Raw genomic sequence first — 26,958 nt, forward strand, 5'->3', positions numbered from 1 at the left:
ATGTAATATTTTCCATATAACTATTACAAAAACACAAAATAAGTATAAATAAGTATTTATATTTGTGTACAAGCTGTTTAGATTGTCAGAAAGCCTGTGTTTTTAGGGTTATTAACGGAGTTCATGTACTCAGACCGGTAATATTTGGGGTCACAAGTTTTTGCCATGAATAGTTTTTGGGTCAGAAGATAAAAAGTTTGGGAACCACTGCTTTAAACTAGTGGATAAACCAGTGTTTTTCAAGGCACACTGTCCTGCATGTTTTAGATGTTTCCCAGCTTCAACACAGTTGATTTCAATTGATTACTGATTAGCAGGCTTTTGTTGAACTGCAATCATCTCAATCAGGTGTGTAAGAGCAGGGAACTCTCTAAAAGCAGGGCAGTGTGCCTTGAGGACCAGGGTTGGAAAACAATGGGGGAAAGTGTCATTGAGTCTTGGTTTATAGATAAAGGTTTTTTTTTTTTTTTTTTTTTTTTGCTTTTGACCTACAAAGTAAAGTATATAAAAGACCTCTGACCCCAGCTACATTGCATAGAAGTACATTATCATTTCTAATAAGCAACTTCAAGAAAAGCCATGTCAAACATTCAATATGTTTGTATACATTTATGCCCATTGTTTTTCTATATAACAGTTAACGCTAAACATGCTATTGACAACTGTTTTAAAAGCTCATGCTATTTCTATAGATTTCCTCAAAATGTCCACATTGATTTCACTACTCTACTAATCTAAAGATGTGTTCCATTCTTTTTGGCACAAAAGCTCGTTTGGGATTAGTTTAAAGCTAATAAACCTTTGTTTTCATCCTGTTAAATTTTGTAACCCGTTTATTTCTAGATACAATAAAATCTCATATTTCTCCACGATCAATGATTCACAAATCGAAGGTTGAAAAGACTGTTCAAAGTCCGCAAAAAATAAAAAACAGACGAGACAGTCAAGTTTCCGAGGAGTACTTAAACGCCGCAAAGCTTTCGGCGTACACGAGCATGACGTCATGCGCTCGGACCGAGCCGTGACCTGCTGCTCCAGCTAAGCTAGGGATCCACACACGAACAGATGTTCTGCACAAACTAGAGTCAAAACAAAACCCGCCTCTTTTGTTGACTATTTTTTATTTTTATTTGCTGAAACGGCGGCAAAAGAAGAAAAGCAATGTGGCGGCAGCGGTTTCAATGAGCGGACGTCACTCACGTTTGAATTTTAAGTTGTTTTTTTTTTTTTCGCAGCTAGCAGCAGCTGGCTAAAAGACAGGCTCGCGAAAGTGAAACCAAGAGCAGAAGCTTCATGCTAAAAAGATTTGAGAGTTTAACTTCAGTCAAACTAAAACCAGGTAAGTTTGTTTATCGTTTTACCGTTTTGTTCCACAGATAAAAAATCAAATATCACGCTGTCACTTATCTGGCTGCTTCCGTGTTGTGTTGATATTTTTATCAATGGGGCGTTGCTTGTTTAGCAGATCATGTTAACCATGCGTTTAAATAGATGTAAAATGATATTTATTTATTGTAGGTGAATGTCTCCTTGGCAAACATACATGACATGTATGTACAGATATATCTGTGTGTATCTTTATGTGGTTGTATATGTGTGTGGATATACTTATGCATATACTTAGCACAAAAAGTAAGGATTTTTAGTGTTTGGTTCAATATTTCTTGGCAATAAATCTTATACCGGATACCTGGTTGGCCAATTTTTTATGTGTGCAATCCACATACTCACAAATGCATGTTCCTTACAAATGTGGCAATTAACAGGCTTTAAGATTAATTCCTAAAATGCATTGTTGCAACACAAATTTCCTTTKTTTTTGTGCTAAGTTTYTATTTAAATATACACACTATATAAAACGGCAATCAAACWTTAGGATGTTTGTAAGTTGGTTGTTTTTGGGCACTAAATATACAATTTTAGACTTTATATGGAGTTTTAACATTGATTATCTTGGTTTATGCAAATGCATGCTCCAGTTTGTCTTCATGATGTGGTAATCAGTATATAGGCTGCTTTAAATCTGTTTTTCCAGTTTACCCAAGATATTCTTACAGGTTTTGTGTGAAAATCCTTACAATGAAACTGTGATGACTTCTGAAATTGTTCATTTAAATTTCTGTATACCTGTGCAATTAATCAAGAAATMGGGGGGGGGGGGGGGGCATTGGTGGACAAACTCAGATATTCAGGGAATTGTTTTTTGGTTGAGCACACTCCTGAAGCAGCCTGAGACGGTGACGCTCCTACAGACCAGTGTGTTACGTAGTAGGAGATGCCTCTATCACTCTGAAGCAGGTTAGGCTTGTTATCATCAGATTTATGACTTTCTTTTTGATCTTTTTGCAGTGCAACCTTTGTAATRTTTTATCTATTTAATTTCTATATCATAAAAGTTTTCCAGAAAGCTGCACAGCTGTGTAGTCATCAGCTCTCTGCATTGCGTGAAAAATACTTTTGCTTTCATTTTTAATCTTGTCTGTTTGAGGAACGAGAAGCAACGTACTCCATCAGTTAAAGTACAGCCGCCACCTGAAAGATGTTAATCTTGTTCTGTGTTTTCCTAACTGGTAAAGTCAGGTGGTAAATATTTTTCACCACACGGTATTGTTTTTGTCTTAAATAATACCCATTTGTTGTATCACCTGTTGCGTCACGAAGCCGTTTGTTAAATCCTCCGCTCACTGTCACTGACATTGAATTATCTGCCTTTAGGTCTCTAAACTCAAGAAGCATGGTTATGTCCTGAGCTGCAGTTTGAAGTTCTTCATCATGGATTCCTAATCATCTTCYAACATCAGCGGCTCCTCCATTCGCTTCTGGTCCTTTTTAGACCAGAAGGGTCCCCGCCCCCCCAGCCCCCATCCAGCCTGTCTGACCTCCCGAGCAGTGGGAGCAAACAGATGGGGGCCTGTTGCTGTAAAGCTGAAATTCCCTGTGGCAGTGTGGAGGAAACGAGTGTTTTACTGAAAGATGACTCAAAAACCACATGCATTAGTGAAAAAGTAGCGGTCGACACTTGCGGCCACGAGGGAGATGATGAGATGAGGTAAGATTCAGTGTCTGGGGAAAACAAGCAAGGGAAAAAAAATAATCAAACTCTGATCCAAAGATTGTTGTTTTGATTGAAATGCTTTAATTTTTTTTTAAATGTTTGATTCATAACTCACGTCTAAGATGTAAATATGACAACTTTAAGGTTTGTCTTGTTTTGAAGTGCGTAAAGAAAATACCGTTCCAGTCAGAACTAAAGTTCACGCCCACTCTTCACAGACAGGAATGTCACAGGTTCAGATATATATATACACACTACATACATGCCCACTAATATTCAAGTTTCCACTAATGTGCACCTCGACCACACACTTTCAAGTTTTTAACAAACTTCTTGATTAATTCTGGCTGATATTAGGTCACTCTATTTAGTAGAATTTGGTCGAGTCCATTTAATCAGGTTGATTTATTTTGGAACAAACACGACTTTTTCCACAAATTTTCAACAGGGTTGAGACGCCATCATGCTTGACAGTTGCTGACGTGCTTTTAGGTTTGAAAGTCTCACCTTGACTCGTCTGAACTTACTTCTTGTCATTGTGGCCCAATAGCTCCGTCTTTGTCTCAGCTAGCATGAAAAAGTTTTAAGCTTGTTGTGGGTAGCTTCGAACTTCTGTCCAGCTCGATGAATTGAGTGAATTAGAGAAAGTTCTTGTTTTAAAATCATTGAGGTTGTATGTTGTGCATCCATTCCAGCCTGTGAAAAAGAACGTTTGAAATAATTAAAAGGCCRAAAATAATATGACGCACTCTTTCTGACTGCAGCTTGTGCAGTTGTTAAAGTCCCTCTGAAGAGCTGACCAACGGTTGAAGGATCTGAATAAATAAATCACTAATCAAATGTTCCCCTCCGTGGTTTCTGTGGGATGTCTTTCACTACTCAAATCACTTTAACTTTACTTTGAAGTCACGAATGAGARGGGGGAACTTCCACCTGTTGTTAAAAGATGTTTGTGTGTGAGAAACATTCCAGTCATTTCATGCTCTGCCATGAGATGATAAGAAATGACGTTGCTCTTGACCAAAATAGTTTCTGTTTCCTCTCCACCTGCAGCGCAGGGAGAATCCTAAAACATTTTTCTTATGCAGCTCATCTGTTTGTGTTCAGGAAAAGGTCTGAGCTGTGTTTTTGTTGTGTTCTGTGGCATTGCTCACTCTGTTATGTCTTTCAGGGGAGTCGATGAGAAGGAGGCGGTAAAGCAGCTTGAGAAGAACGACAAGGAGTCCAGTAATGCTCAGGAAAATGGACTTTTGCAAAAAGAAAACACTCCGCTTTCTTCAAGCAACGAGTCTAAACTCGAAGACGCCACCGCGGCGCGACCTGAACACAGGGACGCCTCTCCTGCTGATGCTGGAAATGTTGTAAACTTGCTGGAGAACATCGGCACCGCTCACAGCCCGGACGTTGTCGCCTCAATYTCAAAACCGGAACAACGTGAAGAAGAAGATCCAGCCCCGGTGCAGGAAAAAGTTCCACTGTTAACTAAAGCGGTCTGCCGTGACAGCCCCTCCCATCCTGAGACAAACATATCAACAGAGCACATCCCAGCGAGCGTTTCTCCTGCTGACGTTCAGGAAGGATGCTCCAAAGATGCCAAACCATCAGGAGAGTTTACACAAAACACACAAGCGTTATCTGTGCCAAACGCTGAACTCACTGCAGCAGGTCAGGAGACGTCTGACTCTGAGGTCACTTTGGAGGCTAACACCGAGGCTCCCAGCTGGTAAGTTACATGACAACATGAAAGAATTTATTAGGATTAATGACAGTTTGCATTTTTATGTTTTTAATGTAAAATCTGATTTGAATAAATTGTTGCAAAAAAAAAAAGCTTAATTTGAGTGTTTGTTGAGTCAGCAAAAAAAAACTACATCTCCTAAAATCATGCTTTGAATGCAACAGGATTATTTCATCTAAATTCAGTTSTCTGACAGATTTCTTTGCATTAATCATCAATATGAAAGTGGTTTCACTGAGAACGCTGCATAAAGGGCTGTAAGAGTGGACACAGCTGACTTTCTTTCAGTGAATCCCTTCTTTCTTCTCACTCACTATATGTACAGTATTTTATCATTCTGACTGGGAGTTTACTATCTGTCCTGCTGCATGTGRTGACTTCCAGTTGAAAATTATGTTACAAAATACACGTTATGAGTTTGTAATCATGAGAAATTCAGCACAGCGTAAAGAATGTTGTAATGCAGTTCCTTCATGTTGCTTTAGTTAACAGGTTTACGCATTTTAGGATTGATTAAAAAATAAAAATTAAAGAAACATTTCTTGAAAAAATGCATATTGACCTCTACTTTTTACGCCTAAGTTTTTAACGTAAGATTGCACATGATCTGTCAGCGCTTATAGTATCTGATAGGGATGACTCTCAGCTGCTACCACACCTGTTTTTGAGCTCAATATCTGCAAAACGTACAAAGTTATAGCCAGTTTGGTCTTTATGTAAATTTCATTTAAACCTGTTTAGAGACTTATGAGGTATTTTGCTAACAGAGATGCAGAGACAGCCAGTTATGGTCACCTGCCTTTCATGTTGGCTGAGTAGTAGTAGTAGCAGTAGCAGTAGCAGTAGTAGTAGTAGCAGTAGTAAGATTATTGAACTGATTAAGATGAGTTCAGGTTAATAAGTGATGTGTTAGCAAGGTCATCAACAAGAAAAAGTAGCACACCAAAGAACTAATTAATTTTTCTGATCTGAGTTACCTGATTAAACAAATCAAATTAAACAGAAAATAATGTTTCTTTGAGTCTGAATTAAGTAAAACCATTAAAGAGCCATTAAACTAAGCATGAATTATTTTYTAAGCCTCAGGAAATGGCATGATGTATGGTTACTGGTGAGCTGCACTATTAAATTTACAATATTTCTACAGTTTTTACCAGGCTTTTTGGATGGTACAATATTAACTTTGTTGCATTTATCGCCCCTTTAATCAATACTTCCCCTAAACATGTCTAAAATTAGATCAGGGCCTGTTAGCTAATGCATACTTAAATCCCAGTTTTAAAAAGTCTGTTCTGATTACTGTGTTTGCAGTGTTGTGACAGTGGTTTTGGACGATAGTGGCTCTCCATGCAAGGAGGCTGGTTCTGTGGAGAAAAAAAGCTCCCAGTCTTTTTCTGCTGGGCTGGAGCCCACAGGGCTTGACCTCAGTAAGGAGAAACTGGACTCTGAGATCTCTGACAAAAACACAAAAGACTCATCTTCAGAAGATGTCGAAAGCAGGTCAGCAGGTTCTGTTTTTAGTCAAACATAATGTTTGTTTGCATAAACTTTGTTTTGGATTGTACCGTTGTAGCCACTAGGGGGCGTAAATGATCTCTAAGACTGTCTAACCCTCATTTACATTATTTTTCTGCAATGTTTGCAGGAAAACTATATACATTTCTTCATATAAAATGTAATTTTATATTTTATAATTTTAGGTAGTAATACATATAAGTGTTAGATTGAGGTATCAGTAATAAACTGGGATGTGTAACTAAACATGAAATGTAACTTTGTTTTGAAGCTCAAAYGAGACAGATGAAAAGCCAAATCCTGATGGATCAGGTGCTGCAGACTTGGAAGTTGTAACTTCCTCAGACAAAACCAAACAGGATGCTGAGGAGGAAACTGTGCTGAAAAAGCAAGACAAAGATCTTCCTGAAATGAAGGAGGAGGATGGAGTGGAGAAGGGAGAGGAGGCTGCTCCAACAGAAGCTGGGACTCCTCAGCCTGAGGAGGATCCTGAGATCCAGGTGGTGACTGAAGACAAAGACAGGCTGGCCTCAGATGTTGGAACCAGTGAAGGAGCTGCTGCTGGAGAAAAAAACAGTCTGGGGAACAGGTTTGTACAGAGCTTTTTTTAGTTATTTTATAGTTCTGAATTGGATTTCAGCATCACATGCCTTGTAGTTGCTTTTTATCCACTGAGGGTTACGCTGGAGGAGGTGATGTCTTACTGTGTTTAGAACCTGCAGGGCACAAATCAGGAAGGAAACATTCATCTCCCGGGATGTTATTAAGAGAATAAAGTCAAAATGACAGATTTTATTAAACAGAAATGTGTGGAAATACACAATACATGTATTTTTGTTTCATTGTTTGAACAATAAGATCTTTTTTAGAAAGTCGAGTTTTAAAAATGTGGGTTTTGTTTCCTCTTAGTGAAGAAGACCTGTACAGAGGAGCTGAGGAGCTGTCTCCGTCACAAAGTAATAAACAGCAGGGCCATTCATTTAAAAAACGAATATTTTCAGCTCAGGTTTGTTACAAAAATATGAACTGTAACCTTTTTGTTTTGTYTATCTCAGCTTTGAAGGTGGAGGACAGATGCAGTTTGTCTCCAGCTGTGGACATTCTGTCTTACAGCGAGAGAGAGTGGAAAGGAAATACAGCCAAAAGTGCACTCATTAAAAAGGTTGGTGCTTTTTGGAAGTCGTGGTTTGAGATCAAAGCCAGTTTGTTTGTTTGTTTGTTTGTTTGTTTTGCTGATATCTGAGAGGCTTCCTGTGGTGTTTGTGTGCTGCTGCAGGGTTATAAAGAGATGTCCCAAAAGTTTGACAGTGTGAGGAGAGTAAGGGGGGACAACTACTGCGCCCTCAGAGCCACGCTGTTCCAGGTGTTGTCCCAAAGCATCTCTGTGCCGCTGTGGCTGCAAGAGGACAGTGTTCTCATGGTAAATGTTTACTTTATTATTTTTTATTTATTATAAAGTTTATTCATTTAAAACAAAACAACATAAATTCAACATATAACAAAAAAACAAATCAAATTACATGAAAAGTAGCAGAAGAAGAAAATAATCTTATGATTTCTGGCCCTTTTTCTTAAATAAATTCAATCAAAAAAAATTCTTCAATTTACAACGTACAAAAAAAATTTAAGAAAAAACAATAAAGGTTTAATTCCTTCTTGAGTAACAATTCATGCCTTATACTCATACCTTAATCATTTTTCTTAATTAGATGACTTTAGATGAGAGCTGACCAACAACGAAGCAACATGTTCTGTTTCACTGATAATGAGTGAAGCGGTTTGTCAGCACTTTGGTTTAAATCATTCTTTACGTAACAAGTTTGACAGTATAATGTTAAACTGTATAGCAATTCCAAATTTAAGAAAATTAAAATGACTTATTTTTGTCAGTGGTCACAGGGTTTTGTTTTATAAACAGTTCAACTGGAATTTACTCTCAGTTTCTGTCTTAAAGCCACCCAGGCTATAATTAACAACAGTGTTGTTACCAGGAGTAACACAGGAAGTTTAATATGATAATTAGGTCCAACATAAAGTAAAATGTTTGTTAATGCTCCAGACGTTTACTCAGTTGTTCACCCAGTAAATCTTTTAACTTTTGGTTTGTTTACAGCTGCCAGAGCAGCTGGAGGCTCAGGAAGGACTGCTAAGCCAGTGGAGATTTCCTGGAGTGTGTGTGCAGCAGGACGGCTCAGGAGATGCCACTCAGCAGCTGAAGGGCTACATAGAGCTTCTCCAAATGACGGTACGAACTGCAGATCTACTCAGAAAGGCATCACAAGGAGAGAGAGAGAGAGAAAAAAAGCAATTTAAGCACAACATGAGTAAATCACAAACTATTTTAAACACAGGGGTACCAATCTCCGTCCACAGAGCTTTCAGTTTGATTGTTGCCACATGTTGAACAGTGGTTGCTTCCTAAAAGCTGCAAGGCTTTTCTTTTTCAGCGAGTCAAAACAAACCCTGGTAATTCTCAGGGTTTAGGAGAAGATTTGAGGGATAGAAGAACTTTTAAAAATATATACATATATATTTTACTGTAACGGTGTGAGGTCCACAGCAGATTATATCACTGCTAGCATCTAATTGTAGGTTAAAGTTTTATGTTTACTGCAGCTTTACTGATTTAAATGTTTGCATGTATACACAGAAAACAATACAGTACAGCAGCTTTTTAGTTAAAGCTTTGATTTAACTGGATGTAAAGTTTTTATAAAGAAATAAGCCAATAAAWGGCCTTTTTTAAAAACTAGATATCACTAAAATCTACAGTTAGAAGTTAGATGTGTAACTGATGACAGATGATGACTTCAGGAGTTGTTGTTTGAATGTTTTTTGTATTTGTTTCTGGTCCGTCTCCAGTGGCGGGCAGCAGTGGACTGTACCTCGCCTACAGAGCGACAGCAACTCTGCGAGCGGGTGTTTCAGGGCGGAGAGGAGGAGCTCGGGCTCCTGGAGGCGCTCAAGCTGCTGATGCTGGGCCGAGCGGTGGAGCTGCACAGCTGCATGCTGGGAGGTGGAGACGTCCCTCTYTTCTGCTGGCTGCTGTTTGCTCGGGACTCATCCGACCGTCCGCGTTCTTTTCTCTGCAACCACCTCAGGCACGTGGGCCTCAGCGCCGGGCTGGAGCAGGTAGGAGGAACAAAGCCTTGTTTCTTTCTTTCTTTTTTTGGTTTGCTCTGCAACTTCATAGTAAACAAAGGTTGCTGAGGAAAAGAAATGCTGCGAGTTTTTCATCATTTAAATAAATTTGACTAAACAAAAATYGCGAATGAGCTGTTGTACCTGTTTCAGGAAGGACCAGGGCCCAGAGGGCTGTAATTATTTGCAGCACATTATTAAAGCTTTTYCAAATAAAGACCCACCACCTGTAGTCCCTGAGAGCAGCTGATTAAACATTAAACACAATTTCAAGCTGCTTTTGCATTTGTTTGTTTGCTGTTTTGTTCAGGTTGAGATGTTCCTGCTGGGCTACGCCCTCCAGCACACCATTCAAGTTTACAGACTGTACAAGGCCAACACGGAGGAGTTCATCACCTTCTACCCAGACGACCATAAGAGCGACTGGCCGTCCGTGTGTCTCGTCACAGAGGACGATCGCCACTACAACGTTCCAGTGGTGGATGCTGCAGAGCCCGACAAGGAGCTCACCTCCAGCTGATTGATGCTGTTTGACAAACACCCCTCAGGTCGATCCACACCATAGATTTATGCCAACTGAAGGAGGAGTTTTGGGAAATATGCTTCCACAAAGTTAGATGTGTAGATAGTGCCATCCTCATCTTTACAGCTTGGATCAAGCTCAGCTTAAAGTTATCGTTTGGTTGGTTTTTTTTTTTTTTTTTAAAGTGGAGTTGTTATCAGTAGTTTGTACCTTACCTAGACAGATTAGACAGTTTTAGTAAGCTGAATTTGGAAAAGCTGGAATAAAATCTTACATAAAATCAGGCTAACATATATTCAGACTTGAGCTTCGTTTTTAGTGGATTTTAGTTCTCTAAAACAAGTATAACATGTCTCGATAGTGAGCTTGTTCTGGGGAGATAAGAGGGTATCTATAAGAGCCAGAACATACAGAGGAAGAACTGTTGGTTAGAGGCTGATGGAGACAGTTCCAGGCTGTTAAGAACAAGGTCTGAGTGAAATCAGTAGTGTGTTAGCCATAAATTATGAAGGTTTCTGCCAATATTTGAAGAAATCTACATGTTGAGTAGGATTTTAACTTTGTTAAAACAGAGTTGACAGAAGTGAGTTTTTAATGGCTGCTGTATTGTTCACTAGCAAAAGCAGCCTTGATCTGAGTAGATTCCAGAAATTCACGTTTAAGACTCGTCTACTACAGGTAAGATACTAACTACTGATATGTCATAGAACCCACTTAAAAGAAAGCAAAGCATACATAGCTTTTAAATCTTAAAAAAATTTTAAGCTCATACATTAGTTTGGTACATCTTGCTTCTTTATTTTGTTCAAAATCAAGTTAAATGTTTAGTTTTTTGAATGAAAGGGTTCACTGATGTCAGTTTTCACAGATTTTTCCTGCAGATTTACAGTCATCAGTATTTGTCTTCAACAGCAGCTGCAAGCAGATTTTAATTTTACCTGCCATAAAATTTTGTGTTGATGCCTGTACTCTAGAGCTTTTAGACTTTTTTGTTGAATGACAAAGAAAATCCTCATCAACCACAGACATGCCGGTTCACAAGAAAATCTGAGATTGGTCAACAGGGAGCATGATTGGTTTTTTTTTWWTMMWWTTTTTTTTCAATGGATTCATGAATCATATCAAGAAAAGGGAAATGAAACATTCGGTGATAAGTGTTTTTTATTCTTAGAACTAGTTGTTATAAAACTGAAAAGAAGTGATCCGTGCATGTTCTTGTATTTTGGTTTGATTGTCTTTGGAAACCTTTTATTTTTTCATATTAACAGCATTATTTATTTTTTTAGCGTCATACATCTAACTAAAGCAAACAGACACAAATACCCCCAAACTGTCAACTTGATACATAAAAAAAATATGCTGATTTGAGACCCGGTACAAGATGTTTTTTCAGCGCTCTTGTATTCACTGTACTGTACAGAATTTTTTATCTAAGCATTTGTATATATTTGATTTTCAGAATTCAATGTGTGCTTCAGAAGAGGGGTGAAAAAAATACATATTTCCTCAACTTTTGTTTTACACTTCTCTTAAAAAAAACYAAGCAGCTAAAAGCAACAACAGTGATGAAATGCATCATGTTTACACTGGAATTTTGAGTAATTTATTGTTTTGATGGTTAAATGTATTTGAACAAATAGACGTGTAAGTAGAATGGGTGAATTTAATCAATGAAGGGTTCAATGATTCATCAGGTTGAGCAGTAGCTTTCACCTGATGATCAGAAGACTTGGAGGATTAATGGTAGCCTCTGTGTCAGAGGTCTGTATGTTGTGTTTACTGCTGTCTGTTCAACTCAGTAACATGCTGCCTTTAACCAAGCTGTTTGGAGCAGGGGGAAAATGTGCCAACGTTGCTGCAAAAACTGACAGAAGCTTGGCCCATCAGCCACACAAGTTAGAAAAAAAAAGGCTGGCTTGGTTCTCCATGTTGCCTTAGAAATGATGCACAATAAGAATGAATGTTTTTTGTTTGTTCTGAGGTTTTATCTCGCTCTAATTCAGAGCAGGTACAGGTGATAACATTTACTACGCCATTTGCAGGAAAGTTCTTGCACCAGTTTTCAATGGCATTTGAATAAAAGGACATTTTTGAAACAGTTTTGACTTTTTTATTCCCCTGAACATCCACGCTACGTCTGCAARTGACACTTTGCTCACATTTCAGATATTTTCCTTTTGAATTAATTATAAACAGGAGCAAGTGAAGAGCCACACCTTAATATTAAAGCAATTTATTTGCAAATAAGAATGCCTATACAGTATATACAGTACATACGACAGTCTGAAAACTACAGGGGGATAATGCTTGGCAAGACAAAAAGTAGCTCTAACTCCCAAACTGCATTGAAAGTGAACAATCATAACTGTAGTCTAACACGCAGTGGTTGGTATGAGGAGGGATTCCCAACCCCCTCGGGCACTTAAATATACACAACAAGAATCTGTACATTGTATGCCAAATACGATTGCACAACCCAACAAGATTTTACATCTCCTGTGATCCAGACGATCTTACAGTTTAATCTTTAGTAAAGTAACATGAAATGATCTCTGTATTTTGGCAACTCTATCGCATGATTTGTCATTTGCTGCTGAGGAGGAGGAGTTCTCGTGTTTTTTTGTTTTGCTTTTGTTTTTTGCCTCGTTTATTGGTAAAACACGAGAAAGTTTGTCACAGCCACAGACATGATGATGCTGCTGAAGAGAAAAGGTCTGAAGAAGTTACAATTTACACTGACGCATCAACAATCAGAGGTGCATGGCTTTCTGTACAATGTGCGTTTTAATAGAACCTCCGACACCAAGCTCCAGTCCAGGACTCGAACACGGCCTCCTCTTCAGGACAAAACTCCACCCTGAMGTCTCTTCTCCCACAGCTCACTCATGCTCTTCATCCTCCTGTAGCTCCTCGATGGCGTCCATCTGGTTCCTGGAGTACGCCTCGCTCATCGGGGCAGAGTCCTCGGCCTCCACCACCAACTCGTTGGACATCTCGTTTTTCTGCAAATGTTACACAAACGAATAAAAAAAAAAAACAATGTTTCCAGGGAAAAGATAAAACTACCAGGAACAAGATAGTCACTCCACCACAAATATGGTTGTGCTAATCTAATAAGTGATAAGTTTACAAATGCTATCAAGTTTTTATGATGATGCAATAAACTGGAACATGCAGAGCCTCTGAAAACTATTTTCTAGGTCAAGTTCTGCTGTAATCATACTTTTTATTTAGGTCTTAACGGAAAATCACATGTTTAAAATCCCACCAAAGACATAATTATGTGTTTTACTTTCTTAGTGGAGTATGATGTATCACACCTTGGTAAAATACCCACTTCTTGGGAAATTATATATGTGAGCCTAAAATGTCAAACTGCTGTTTATAAGAAAAACATGCATATAGATGTTTTCTGTACAGTGTCAACATTTTAGCTTAAGTAATGAAAACAAATCTCACTCTCAAAACATCACCTGCTTACCAGTCTTTTGTTATTTAATGCCTGTTCCTGCATGTTTTCTTTAATGATAGAAACTCCCKTTCGTGCCAAGTGGCACCATAATAATTAGTGAAGGAAACGCCTGACTGAATAGATCTGTAAAAAAGTACAAAACGTGTTGTTTGTTCTCACGTTTACAATGATCTCAGCCCAGGTTTTCTCACCTGTTTTCGATAAACATAGCAGCCTGCTATGGCAACCATCACCGACTCCCCGACGAAACCTGCTAGGAGGGAACCAACTCCAAGTGTGGCCCCGTGAACCCTAAAACACACAGAATCATGTTCTCTAATGARTTTAATCATTTCACAGCGGGGAGGGTGAATTCTTCAGATCACTGAGTTCAACAGCAGCGAGTCTGAGTGACAGAGCTGATCTGACTTACCCCATATAAGGCAGCACAACCAGACTGATAATGAGGACAACGATACGGAGCACCGAGCTGGGCGCCAGCACAAAGGTCTTTTTCAGGGTCATGAGCCATCCCGTCAAATGAGCTCGAATAGTGACTGCAAACACACACAGGAACCAAATGATGCAAGTTTATAAAGCTCCAGCAGAAGGAAAAACATAAATGTGTGTGTAAATCCAGTAGTGGAGTTAGACTTTTATGCAAGGGAGGGGGGCTGAAATCTGTGTGGGGTTCCACAAGGTTCTGTACTGGGACCAAAGTTGTTTCTTCTATATATTAATGACTTGGTGAATGTGTCGGGGTTGTTTAGATGTGCTTTATTTGCAGWTGACACCACATTTTTATGCTTGGGTAAGAACGTAGAACAGATGTTGGAAATGATGGAAATAGAATTTGTAAAAAGTTACAAAATTGGTTTAAACATTATGTTATCATTAAATTTGGATAAAACAAATTACATGATATTAAGTAATAGAAAGAAAACAACTGATGTTCCGTTTAGAGTGGATGTGTTGATATGATGGAGTTTGGAGAGGCCATGGAAAAAGACTTCCTTACGGCTTCGAGGCGATTCTGGTCCGCCATCCGGCGTCTCAGTGGGGGAAAGCGGTTCGCCATCAACACTTTTTATGGTGGGGATGGTGCGCTGCTGACCTCAACTCGGGACATTGTGGGTCGGTGGGCGGAATACTTGGGAYGACCTCCTCAATCCTACAGACACGTCTTCCCATGAGGAAGCAGAGCCCGAGGACCCTGGGTCGGACTCTCCAATCTCCGGTGCTGAGGTCATCGAGGTGGTTAAAAAGCTTGTCGGTGGCAAGGCGCTGGGGGTGGATGAGATTCGCCTGGAGTTCCTTAAAGCTCTGGATGTTGTGGGGTTGTATTGGTTGAKGCGACTCTATAATATCGCGTGGACATCGGGGGCAGTTCCCCTGGATTGGCAGACCGGGGTGGTGGTCCCCCTTTTTAAAAAGGGTCGGGGAGGAGGTCCTACCCCAAGTGGAGGAGTTCAAGTATCTTGGGGTCTTGTTCACGAATGAGGGAAGAATGGAGCGGGAGATCGATAGGCGGATTGGTGCTGCGTCTGCAGTGATGCTAGCACTGTAATGGTCTATCGTGTTGAAGCGAGAGCTGAGCCAGAAGGCGAAGCTCTCAGTTTACCAGTCGGTCTACGTTCCTACCCTCATCTATGGTCTCGATCTTTGGGTAGTGACRGAAAGAATGAGATRGTGGATAAAAGCGGCCAAAATGAGTTTCCTTCGCAGGGTGTCTGGGTGTCTGTGCCCCCCTGTGTAAATCTCACCTGGCAGCACAAAGAAGGAGAAAATCTTGAGCGGGACCACACACAGCTGAGCGAAAGCATGCTCCACTCCGATCACACTGACCAGAATCTTCTCCGACACGTGAGGGGTCCAGAACAGTATGAAGCAAAACTGGATGTGAAATAAAAATAAATAAAATAAAATAAAAATCTAATTAATCATTTTCACATTTCATTCAAACAAAAAAAGAGAGATTCATTAGATTTTATTATAGTTTCAGACTGAATGTGGGCCTTTGAAGTCGAAACAAAACAGGTGTGTTTCAAAATACATAACGGTGTTGAAGAAGCCAGGTCATTAAAGGAGGATCAAACAGATGTGCAAACAGACTGATAAGAACATTAATGCATTAATTTGTCTGAAATTATCAACTAAAAAATTTGTAGTTTTCAATAAACCTCTCACATCTACTGAAGAATTTAATGAGGTTATACAAAATGATTTGTGATAAATAAGTCTACTGTAACATGTGGAAACTAAGACAGAGTTCAAGGTGATGGAAACAAAAGTAGATAAGATATGACACGATACAAACATTTCAAAAATTTCACTGCCTTCATCAGAGGAGGAGGTGTTTCAAAGTTTCTAATGTGGTTTCCATTTGAGCCAAACATGGGTAAGAGTTACTTTAAGATGATGTAGCTCCAAATCATCCAACCAGCTATCATTACTTTGATGTTTTGGTGATAACAAGCACATGTGACTAATTGGAATGGCTCAAGCAAAGTCACTGTCTCCCATGACTCAGCTGTGACAAATCTAAACAAGGTGAYGGATTTAAAAACGACATCCTTGACAAAACATCTCCACTCATAAAAACTGGAGTATACGTTTCAGATTCATCACTCCCCCAGGTAAATACATCCCACTGCTGTTTTTCTTCATCCCAAAATATCTGGAGCGCGTTCATATTCAGAGCAAGTCTCGACAAGAAAGACTGTTTGGCACTCGCACCAACAGTTCTGTTGTGCAGTGTTGAACACACGGAACCWTGTTTACAGTCTTCCACATCTGCTGTGCCATTATCCTCCCTCTATTAAGAGAAGCCAACCTTTGCCACAAACTTCCCGTTTGTCTTATAAAAGCTCAGACAGTGAACTGGAGCAAAGTCTTCACTTTGAGATGCTGCAGCAGGGACTTAATGTCACATAAATGCACAAACGTGCAACACTTGGAAGAAAAGTGGAGTTTTTTTGTGAAGATCACTTGGCTCTTAAGTTAAGTGGTAATGTGCAACTTAAAACCTAAACCAGGATGAAAAACTACTCTTAACAAAGCTGCAGGCTGCAGTAAGAATACACCATGACTCAACTTTAAAATACCATCAGTTTGAATTTCACTTAAGAAATCACTCAGATGCATGTGAGAGACATGTTAATAGAAGTGAAACGACTAGTTTCTGTACAGATCTGGACTGGTTGAGTCAGTCTTGTTTGTCTGTTCTGCAGGTTTAATCGCACAAGAAAAGAAAAAAAACGATGCCAGGCTGTGTGCTTACATAAAATCTGCAGCATGCCACAGAGTTTATAAGCACKTTCATCTTGGGTTGCCTGGAATTTTAACAATTCTCATGAGGAGAAACATCAACAACATCAATAAAGTAACCGAGGTTAGGGAGTTAAAGGTTTCTGCTGTGAAATATGTACATTTGTGCAAGAAACTTATTCAGTCGGGTCGAAAAGATCTTAACAATTAACACGTGGAGCGTGTTGTGAATGACTATCAGCTACAACTTCAACTTTTAGCCTAACATCTGTAAAACTGACAGAATTATAACCATTTTAATTAAAGTGAGCTGGTTCTAAACAAAAATCAGTTGTAGATGTAGCTCCAGTGTTTATTTCCTTCAAATTTTATAAAGTTTATCTAGTTCAAGGGTGTCAAACTCACTTTCAGAGGGCAGAGTTGTAAAGTAACTAAGTACAAATACTTTGATGCTGTACTTAAATAGAAATTTTGGGTATCTGTACTTTACTTGAGTAATTATTTTTCAACCAACTTTTTACTTCTACTTCTTAAATTTTCACAATCTGTACTTTTTTACTTCTTACATTTTTAAAAAGACTAAGTAGAAAGTCATTACTTTTATTTCATTTTTGCTTGTTTTCATTCCAGCTTGTTATTGTAAAAAATAAATACTATCCATWCAAAGTGTGCCTCCTAGATGGAGTGAATTTAACTGTGGTTGAATGAGAAGTATAAATATATAAAATTCTGATACCGTATTAGTTTGTGTATTAGTTTGTACACAAACTAATCATGTCACACTGCAGCAGGACATAATCATTAAAATAAAAAGMACTGTACTTCAGAAGTATTTGTATTTCATGAATTATATTATTACATTTGGCCGCAGCCCTCAGATAGATTTTCATTTTGGGGAAAAGGTTTGGGCAGCCTTGATGTATATAAAAAGAAACAGCTAGACTAGTGCATCCTAAATTAACATAAATTATTTATTTTTATACGACACTCATTTCTGCATTATTTTTCCTAAAAAATATCCTTACAGAAAATCTAACTGCTCATTTTAAATCAACACTTTTACTTTTAATACTTGAGTACAAAAAATATCAGATACTTTAAGACTTTTACTCAAGTAATATTCCTAAAGGAGACTAACTTTTACCAAAGTAATTTTTGGGTAAGATACTTGTACTGTAACTCAAGTATCACTTTGTGGTACTTTATACAACACTGTCAGAGGGCCATGTGAGTGTAATGGTGGCCCTCAAAGAGTCGGCTGTAATTAACGTTGATGTTTCGTGTTTCGCTTTGACTAAACTTTATAAGTAATTGGGTCGCAGAGGCAACAGGTCCAGCGACACTTTCCAGCTCCTCCTGGAAACCCAGGATGCACAATCCCTACAGCAAGTTCTAAACTAAGATCTTGTGTTTAGCTGTTCATTCTCAAGTCTGTGCTGAAGAGGACTCTCAGCTACTACCACAGAAAACTGCAGCTTTATTTAAAGGCCATCTTGTYTCAGATTGACTCCAAAGTTTAGATGAATGCCCAAACATTCACTTGCAGGAAGCATCAAGCGAGACTTGGTGACGTCATGTCCGACGTATTAGCAAAGAGGTTCATCAGGGTTGTGTCCTATCACCACTAATATTCTCTCACTTTGTCAACAACTGCTCCTTCATGGACCCTGCTGTTAGGATTGTTGAATTTGCATACAGCACCATTGTCAACAGACTGATAAAGGACAATGACAAGTCTTTAATCAGAGAGAGGCTGAACACTGTGGACTTTACACAGAAACATAGTCTGCCACATGTGCTGCAGAGCCTTTTTAACAGCTTTCACTGAATCCATACTGTCCACATCCATCAAACTGGTTTAGTGCAGCCACACAGTAAGACAAATACCAGAAGACTCTCATGAACATCTGAACTGATTCTGCTGTAAAATGAACCTCGTTTTATTTATTCTTGTTGCCTTTTATATCTTGTTTTTGTTCTGCACTTTAACTTCTATATTATCTGTGTAAAACAGATACGTACAAAAAGGAGTGTGAGCATCTATCAACAACAAACTCCACGTATGTGCGAGCATACTTGGCCAATAAAAGGGTTCTGTTTACTTTTTTAGAGTTGCATTCGTGACAGTTTTGTAACAAACAAAGAGGTTTATGTATGAACGCAGTCATAAACTTCCTGGTTGCATCTGTGAAAGAAAGCGCTGACCAGTTCTATCTATGTTGACTTTAGCTCCAGGGTAAACTTTCAATGAGTTAAGCCTTACAAAAGTGCTGAAATAAAGTTTTAAAACTACTGACCACTGACTTTGTTTGGAAAAACAAACAAAGACCTGCACGCAGATCTGCAGACCCGAGTACAAAAGTCAACAGTTACAAGAAACTACGTTTCCAAATTTTTGTGAAGATAATGCATTTTATCTGACTTTTAAGACTTTAAACGGCAAGAAAATGGCAAATCCTAATACCTGACACACCAAGTAGTCTGACTTCAACAGTGTTAAACTGTTTTGCTTTTTGTTGGATTAACTTGTTTTAGGTCGAAACTCCTGAGATAAAAAAAAAAAACCTTTTTGGAGGTTTAAACCTAAAAAACCATGTCAGAATCTCAAAGTCAAACTTTTAGTTTGTGCAACGTTCCTGAGCGGCATCAGATATCTGAGCCATCAAATAAATATTTCAGCAGAAAGTGACACAGTGAGCAAAGCTTGAGTTCTTTTAAACAGCATAAATAACTAAAATAAACCCAAGCCGATGCTTGAGAACGTTAGACATTCAACGCCATCTTACCGTCAGTGACAGAAGCAGACACACAAATGTAAACTTTTTAATGTGCGACTTGTTGACGGGGCTGCCGATGTTCAGCTTGTTGCTGGGATTGTTCTGTAGGCAAGAAGAGCTCATTAGTGGCACAAACGCACAAATAAAACCCATTAACTATGAAGCCTCATTTACTTTGTCAAAGGCAGGATAAACCGCTCTGAGTTCAGTTAACCAGCCGTAGGGCATGTGGCCGACAGGGTACGCAGCCGTGAGCACCGCGACGGCCTAAAAATCACAAAAATAAAAAAATAATTAAAAATTGAAATACACACAATAGTAGGAGTCACGTCACCTCTTTAAAAGTCCAACAAAGACAAATGAATAGCAGCAGCCTGTCAACAAACAGCATGACAGCAACATGAGCCTCTCGCTTTTCTATTATTTTAAAAGTTTATTATTGTGCTGTGAGCAACAATAGGCAGTGTCTCAAACAGCAGAGCTGTGAAAAGAAATGTTTTCAGTGAATGTAATCACTCCCGGAGTTTCTCTTGTACGCAATGTACCACCGAAACCAGCAGCAGCTTGTGTCTTCAATGACTCTCAGAACATTCTGGTAAAAGGGGGGGGGATCTTTGTACGTCAGAGAACACCAGTGGTGGGGACAGTATCATCTTCTATTTCATCTGTAAGAACTAGAATGGAAAATTACTCAATTGGATTTACATCACTTTAGGATATGACGCATCTTTAACGACTAGATGAGATTTTTTTTTTTTTTTTTTTTTTGGGGGGGGGGGGGGGGGGGGGGGGGGGGGTCTTAAAAAAGCAGGATGATAAGAACAAAATTCCTGAAGCACCCACCTCTGTGGCATCAGTTGTCCCCTTGAGGTCGCGGGACACAAAGAGGTTGACGATGGGTCGGCTGATGCGCTGAGTGGCCAAGATGAGAGCCAAAGGCCACCAGAAAGTCAGCATCTTTTTGATGGTGGCGTCGCCCTGCAAGGATCAATCAGTTATACAGTCGAGTTGTTTTACTGCTTTGTTTTTAAACTCGTCTCATTTTTCCCCACATGAGCTGCTGTCAGACGGCTGATTCCATTTTATTTATCTTTTTTTATGTTTGACAACTATTTTTTAYAAAGTATACAATATATCAGCTCTAGTTCAACTTAAATGTATGTGTATAAAAATGTTTTACAGTAAAATAAAAAAACTTTATATTAGTGTCATTGGAAATCTGAAAAAGACATCCTCCAGGTTAGAACTACTTTTAGTAGTATATTTTATATAATTTTGTTTTTAGGTTTTAAACAAACCTTGTTAGTTTTTTTGCAAATCTAACAAAAAAAAAGCACCAGATTACAAGACAATTCTTGTTTTTTAGAATGACCTGATTTTAAAATAAACTGCAGCTGTGTTCTACATAAGGTGGAGGAAAAAAACAGATTTACTGTTTGAATTGTTAAATCGTTAATTTTATAAACCAGAATTCTTGATTGATATTTGTCCTTTGGCTAAAATGTTAAATTAAAATTAGATTTTCCTAGAAAAAAATAAATAAATCAATCAGTCAATTCAAGTTATCAGTCAGACTGATCGATGAATCGTGTCGTTTTCCTTCCTGTTGAAAAAGACAAAAAGGCAACACGTACCCCCACATCAAGCCCACTGGATTCCGGTATGTTGTCGTGAATGTTGCAGTAGTAACCGATACCAACGATGGTGAACCGGACCAAAGCCCCCATGTAGAGCGAAAGGATGGGGATGAGCAGAGGCTCCACACACTCCAGGTTGCTGTGCAGGAAAATGGCCACAAACACAATCTGCAGCAAAAAAAAAAAAGACAGCGACGGTCAACACAGACGAAAAGACAAGAGTCTAAAACGTAACGAAACAAAAATCAACCAATACACGGATACCTGGGCCACAACGTCAGAGATGGAAGCAGAGCCTACAATAACGCTGTACTTCTGCTTGAGAAGTATTCCTGCATGAATCCACGCCTAAACAAGCGCAGAGAGCTTAATTAAACACAGCTTGACATGGGGCATTTTTCCTCAACTCCTAGCTCATGAAAGAGATGAGCGTACATTTCAAATCAGTATAACCAGATTCAAACCCGACTATTTGCAGATTTATGCGGCAGATCTGACCACTCACCATCGCGTCCAGCAAAGGAAACGCAGCCAGGTACAGGAACGCCCTCCTCGTCTTGAATCCAACAGCTTCATCCACTTGGTGGAGGTCATTAATAATGTAGTATCCTAAATCTGTGTAAGCTATAAAAATACATTAAGCAGCATTAAAACAAAATCTCCATTTGAAACTGAATTTTTTTTGATGCGCCAACACAAACCCGCGGTTCATATTTCAGGATACGGGCGTCGTCACGTCTTAAAAAGCGTACCTATCAAGATGTGGAAGATAAACGCCACCAGCCCGGCCACCAGCATGCAGAGCACGGCCTTCTTCCGGTCCCGCTTGCTGTTAACGAACACCAGGCCCACGTTCTTGAAGTCGCTCATGGGGCCAGTGAAGAACTTCATCAGGGAGTACGCCAAGCCATAGCTGGCCAGCATTTCCACCGTGTCCTCCTTGACCCTGGCTATGCCTCTGTTGAGAGCCTGGAGGAGACGTTACAGGGTGGGAGCAGACACAGAGATAAGTTCAGCACAGGGGTGACTCTGCTTTTGTTATCTCGGAGAAGACTGCTGGTTCTCTGTCTGTGCATTTCAAAGAAAGAAATTCCAGTGTCACCTTCAGCTGCTTTCAAACCACAGCTGAGTTATTTCCACTGACTCTGGAGAAGCACAGCTGTCTTCCTCATATGCTGGACTGTGTTCTATTTATACCACCTAACAGAGCGATTACATAAGAATAATCCCGACATCTGCAAGCCTCAGTGTTTTTATACATTCTCACCATGATGTGATCAGGGTTCCTCTGATTAGAAAAAAGAAAGCACCGGAAAACAGGAAGTTTAAATTATGACAGAAATGTCCATGTTTTCTAATACACTGAGAAAATAAAAGACAGGTAATGTAAGGTAGAGTTAGTTAAAAATTTACTGCATTTAAACACAGCCGTGACAACCTTACTGCTTGTAAAAAACAAATATAAAACAGGCCTGAGTGGGGAGTCCGTCCGGCTCTTCCTCTCTAAATAACGTATAAATCCTATAGGAAGCAGCTAAAGCTAAYCTAATGTAAATATGCGTTTATTTAGGCCGAGCTGCTCGGTGCCAGTTTGATATCAGTGTTTATTTATTTATTTATATTTTCCGACACTTCTCTTCACACAGGCGGAATAAAAAACGGGAAAAAATATCGCGCTGAGCAGAAACGTTACCTGTTCCCCGAGGTCGATGGCAACATTGGTGATAGCCAGCGGCACCAGAAAGCGGATGAGAGGCCAGTAAGGGCTGAGAGATGGAAACTCCACCATAGTACGAGCCGGGATGACAGAGCCAGAAGCATCTGCCTCGGTCTTGATTGATTAAGTGGTGAAATCAGAGACTAGCGGCGGTGTGATAATAACGCAGCCGGAGCACCTGCGTCAAGTGAAGGCGGCTCGCGCCCTGTCGCGGCGAGGCGTCGCGAAACCTCGGTGCCGTTGCCGAAAAGATCCGAAGGTCAAAGGAGGTTTTTCAGAGCGGGGCATCTTTCCTGCGAATCATCTCGGAGGGGGGCGGCCCGGTGGCGGAGCCGCGGGGTGTTTCCATTCAGGAAGCGTCCGCCGGTGAGAAATGGACAGATAGTGATTTTTTTGGTTTGAGCCGCAGGTCCGTTTTATTCGGTGCCTGTTCGGSCAGTCCCGGGATGTGGGCGACCCTCCCAGAGGCTGGAAGCCGTCGCGACCAGCATGTGGGCCTGGCAACCCGGGGTTGTGTCGAAAATGGGACCTTCCAGAAAGTGAGCAGCCTCCGCGGGAGCGCGCACAGCCTGTTGACGCTGTAGAGTTATTATTAAAAAGATTATTTTAACAGCATAATATTGTGCGTTTTTTTGTGATCATTTTTACCTATCTGCGTTTGTTTTATTATGCTTTGTTTTTATGTATTTATTAGCAGTAATGAATTGGTATATCCTTCTCATTCCTTAACTTGTGTTTTTTTTTAATAAATTTTCTTTTTTTCTTAATTGTATGGAAGAGGATTTAGGGCCATTAAAAAAAAGAATTCTGAGAAAAAAAAGTCTTTAAAAAAGTCAGATTTATGACTTTTTATTTTTTTGAGTGACCCTAATCCTCTTCCGTAGAATTTAATCTTATTTTAAATTAGTTTTTATTTATTTCCTTTTTTTTGTGTCAAAATGTTTAAAACCTTGAGTTCATAATTGAGGTATGAAGAAATTCTCTTTGAACTATAAAAAACATCTCAACATCATTGTTAGAGCGGATAAAATCATCCTTATTTAAGGCTTTTTTACGGCTTTACTGCAGAAGAGGGCGCGCGCGCGCGCGTTCTTACGGAGGCTGGTCTTTGATAGGTCAGCACTTTTCAACACAACGCCCGTTGTGACGTCACCACCATGTTTAAAACCACACGCCACCCAGTGTGTTTCCAAGACATAAAATAAAATAAAAACCGAGCAGAGACGGCAGGAAATACTAACAGAATTGCTCTGAACAACAAGGAATAGTTTAGACGATAACGGTTTGATAAAATGAAATAAAAAATACATTAATGAACTTTGAGTTCCAGACACGAGCATCTCTGGAACCAAATATGAAACGTTTATGATCCTGCTCCAAAGTACTTTGGTCCCATAAACAGAAAGTTACCTTTATCCTGGAACCTGGAGTTCTGAATGTGGATTAAACAGACAAGAAGAGGGAAATTTGGTCAATACTGACACCTGGTGGCCAAAAACATYCATTTTTTTTATTTCAGATATTTTCAATTAGCATTATTTTCATTTATCTAGAACTAAAGTAACTCTTCAGAATTTTAAATGTCATGTTTTTATTAAATGTTTTGATTATTTTGTTTAATTTGTTTTTTTATCTGCGTTTTATTTATTTGTTACTTAGTTGGTTAATTATCTAATATTTATACAAACATTTATTCAAATGTATTTGGGCTATTATTGTTGTTGCTGTTGTTGTAGGATTTTTTAATGATCATGTTACATGACTGTTACCTGAATAAACTGTTGAAACAGTATCATGCTTTATTTACTTCTAGTCACAACTTGGATGTTATAGATTCAAATGTTAATCCCACCCACTTTCATTTCAATTGAAATGTTTCCATGGTTGTTAATAAACCTCCTGCTACATTATTTCTTTTGTCCATTTTATTTTCTCAGTTTGAAACCTATTTTTATACGTTCAAGTCATGAGAAAATTCTAAACACTTTTCTGGAAACTGAAAGTGTCTTTCACACTTACCTAAATGTTGATGTTGTTTTATCTTGTTTGTGCTGTTTTGCATTGCTGTGACTCCAGATAATTGTTTGAATACATTTGACTGGCAAAATAAAAAAGGCCTCTTTAGATGTTTAATAGGAAAACAGGAATAGATGGAGCTGATTCCTAAATTTTGCCTGTTTATTTAAAAAAAATCAGAGATAAGAATAAAGTACAGCAAATCCTGCCCTCTAGTGGTCACATTCGGTACCACAGTATGTCGCTTCCCAGCTCCAAATGTCAGTTTTTCTTGGTTGCTTTGATAGAGCTGTTTAACTCAAACTCCACATTTTCAAAACAGTGAATACACAGGCCTAAACAGTAGCATGGARRGTCAAAGAGACACGTTTTGTTTGTAAAAGGCTGTAATCGTGCCAAAACATTTAAAATATGAAACAAAAGCCAATARTGGCATCAAACAACATTAGCTCTTCCCATCACTTTATACATTGTAATGGAGAACAGTACACAACAGTCAGTGCACCATTYCTTGTCATTGCATCGCTTACATTGTTACATCYCTTTATTTGTTATCTTTTTACATGGACTAGATCAAAATTTCCTCCTTGCAGAGAACTGGATTCAGAATCTTTGATGCAAATTTGATTGATTCCATGATATATATTTTTTTTTTTCAAACTGTGGCTGAAAATTAAAATACTGTAAGTATTACAGGAAACACTAAATATAAACGCAGTAACAGTAGCCCAAATTTCTTCTGAAAATGGAGCCCTTCTGACCTGCACCTCACACACTGACTCTTCTGCCTCTAACTCTCAGTCATGTCTGGACCTGGTAAAGACGTGGCACCGGTAAAGGCCTGCAGATTGATTGCCAAGTGAAGAGTGTCAAACAGGAACARGTAGTTAGTTTCTGTTTGGTTAGTAGAGCTAKAACAATGGAGTTTGGACTCCTGCTGGAAGAATGTGTGAAKAATGTGTCAATCCAATGAGAAAGAGTTAACACATCTGCAAGAGGTGATTTCTGCTCTGCTGAGATAGTGATGATGAAAACTCAGCAGGTCAAAGCAGTCATGAAAAACTGTGGTGTTTATGTGAACTCTTATAGAAGTTGGGGCAGGAGGGAATCAAAAAGATGCTTCATACTTTCTTGGAGCCTTTTTGAGAATCAAATTTTTAAGAGTTCTTCATTTGTTCTGATTTGTTTGTTTTTATCTCTTTTAACATTTTTGTTTCGTCTGGTTTATTGAATTGTTAAACATTTCTGATGTAATCATCTACCACGTCAACACTTTCTCAATCTTTTACCAAGTAAACTATTAGCAAGCATTATTACTATGATTTACATCAGATAGTTCATGAATTTCTAATTATCAGAAACTAAAGTTCAAGTTCAAGTTTATTTATATAGCGCCAAGTRACAACATARGTTGTCTCWYGGTACATAAAAAAGAACAATCTWAAGAAGAAACCAGCAGYCTGTGTTGAATCACGTCATCACAGTCTCCCATCCWGAGCAAACYGTGGAGAGGAAAAACTCCCCCAGTAGCATCTGGAAATATCCAGAAATGTCTGGAAACGTCTGGAAATGTCTGGGAACATTTAAAGGCAGAAACATTTTTGCCCACTGGTGGAATGACTGTCAAAGAGATAAAAGTGAAGCTTTTGGTGATGAAAAATTAAATGGCCAGTCCTTAATGAAAACATGTACAATGTGATGATTCTTGTTCAGTTTTGTGTTTACAACACGCAATAAAAAAGGATCAAAAATTCTAGGTGCTCACTGTAGTGACATGAAGACTTTAAATACYTGAAGTAAGTAACAAAAACAAATTTTTCTCTCATATTGATGGTTATCCATCCATCCATTATCCCACTGTGCGAGGGACACCCTGGACAGGTCGCAAGTCCACATAGAGACAACTCGGTCACTCTTACAGCTAGGGAAAATTTAGCCTGACATAAGAGCATATTTTTGTACTGATACTTGTTTACTCAGTTTGTTACAAATAAAGTGTTTTGTTTACATTGAATGCGTACCTGCATTTTAGAACTGCGTATCAATTTATGAAGCAAACTGGAGTAAAGTCTTTCAAACTGCACCATCTGATATATCCATCCATCCATCCATCCATCCATC

The 26,958-nt window shown here is 39.0% G+C and overlaps 2 protein-coding genes across 2 annotated transcripts; one reads left to right on the plus strand and one right to left on the minus strand.

The window, feature by feature from the left end:
* The first annotated feature begins 1,007 nt into the window (after positions 1-1,007).
* Positions 1,008-10,940, plus strand: LOC106517466 (dentin sialophosphoprotein). The gene is made up of 11 exons (XM_014008319.1): positions 1,008-1,339; positions 2,716-3,049; positions 4,227-4,778; positions 6,105-6,293; positions 6,580-6,897; positions 7,218-7,264; positions 7,364-7,470; positions 7,585-7,728; positions 8,422-8,553; positions 9,171-9,440; positions 9,760-10,940. The coding sequence occupies exons 2-11, from the start codon at positions 2,904-2,906 to the stop codon at positions 9,967-9,969; spliced, it is 2,115 nt and encodes a 704-aa protein (XP_013863773.1). The 5' UTR covers positions 1,008-1,339; positions 2,716-2,903; the 3' UTR covers positions 9,970-10,940.
* A 1,128-nt stretch (positions 10,941-12,068) lies between these two features.
* LOC106517467 (progressive ankylosis protein homolog) lies at positions 12,069-23,347 on the minus strand. Its single transcript, XM_014008320.1, has 12 exons — positions 22,798-23,347; positions 21,857-22,073; positions 21,610-21,728; positions 21,369-21,452; positions 21,102-21,272; positions 20,311-20,445; positions 19,642-19,734; positions 19,477-19,569; positions 15,187-15,316; positions 13,857-13,980; positions 13,636-13,735; positions 12,069-12,974 (listed from the first exon to the last, which is right to left on the minus strand). The coding sequence occupies exons 1-12, from the start codon at positions 22,891-22,893 to the stop codon at positions 12,852-12,854; spliced, it is 1,485 nt and encodes a 494-aa protein (XP_013863774.1). The 5' UTR covers positions 22,894-23,347; the 3' UTR covers positions 12,069-12,851.
* Positions 23,348-26,958: the final 3,611 nt, after the last annotated feature.

Source organism: Austrofundulus limnaeus, unplaced genomic scaffold (genome assembly GCF_001266775.1).
Source record: "Austrofundulus limnaeus strain Quisiro unplaced genomic scaffold, Austrofundulus_limnaeus-1.0 Scaffold49, whole genome shotgun sequence".
NCBI lineage: Eukaryota > Metazoa > Chordata > Actinopteri > Cyprinodontiformes > Rivulidae > Austrofundulus > Austrofundulus limnaeus.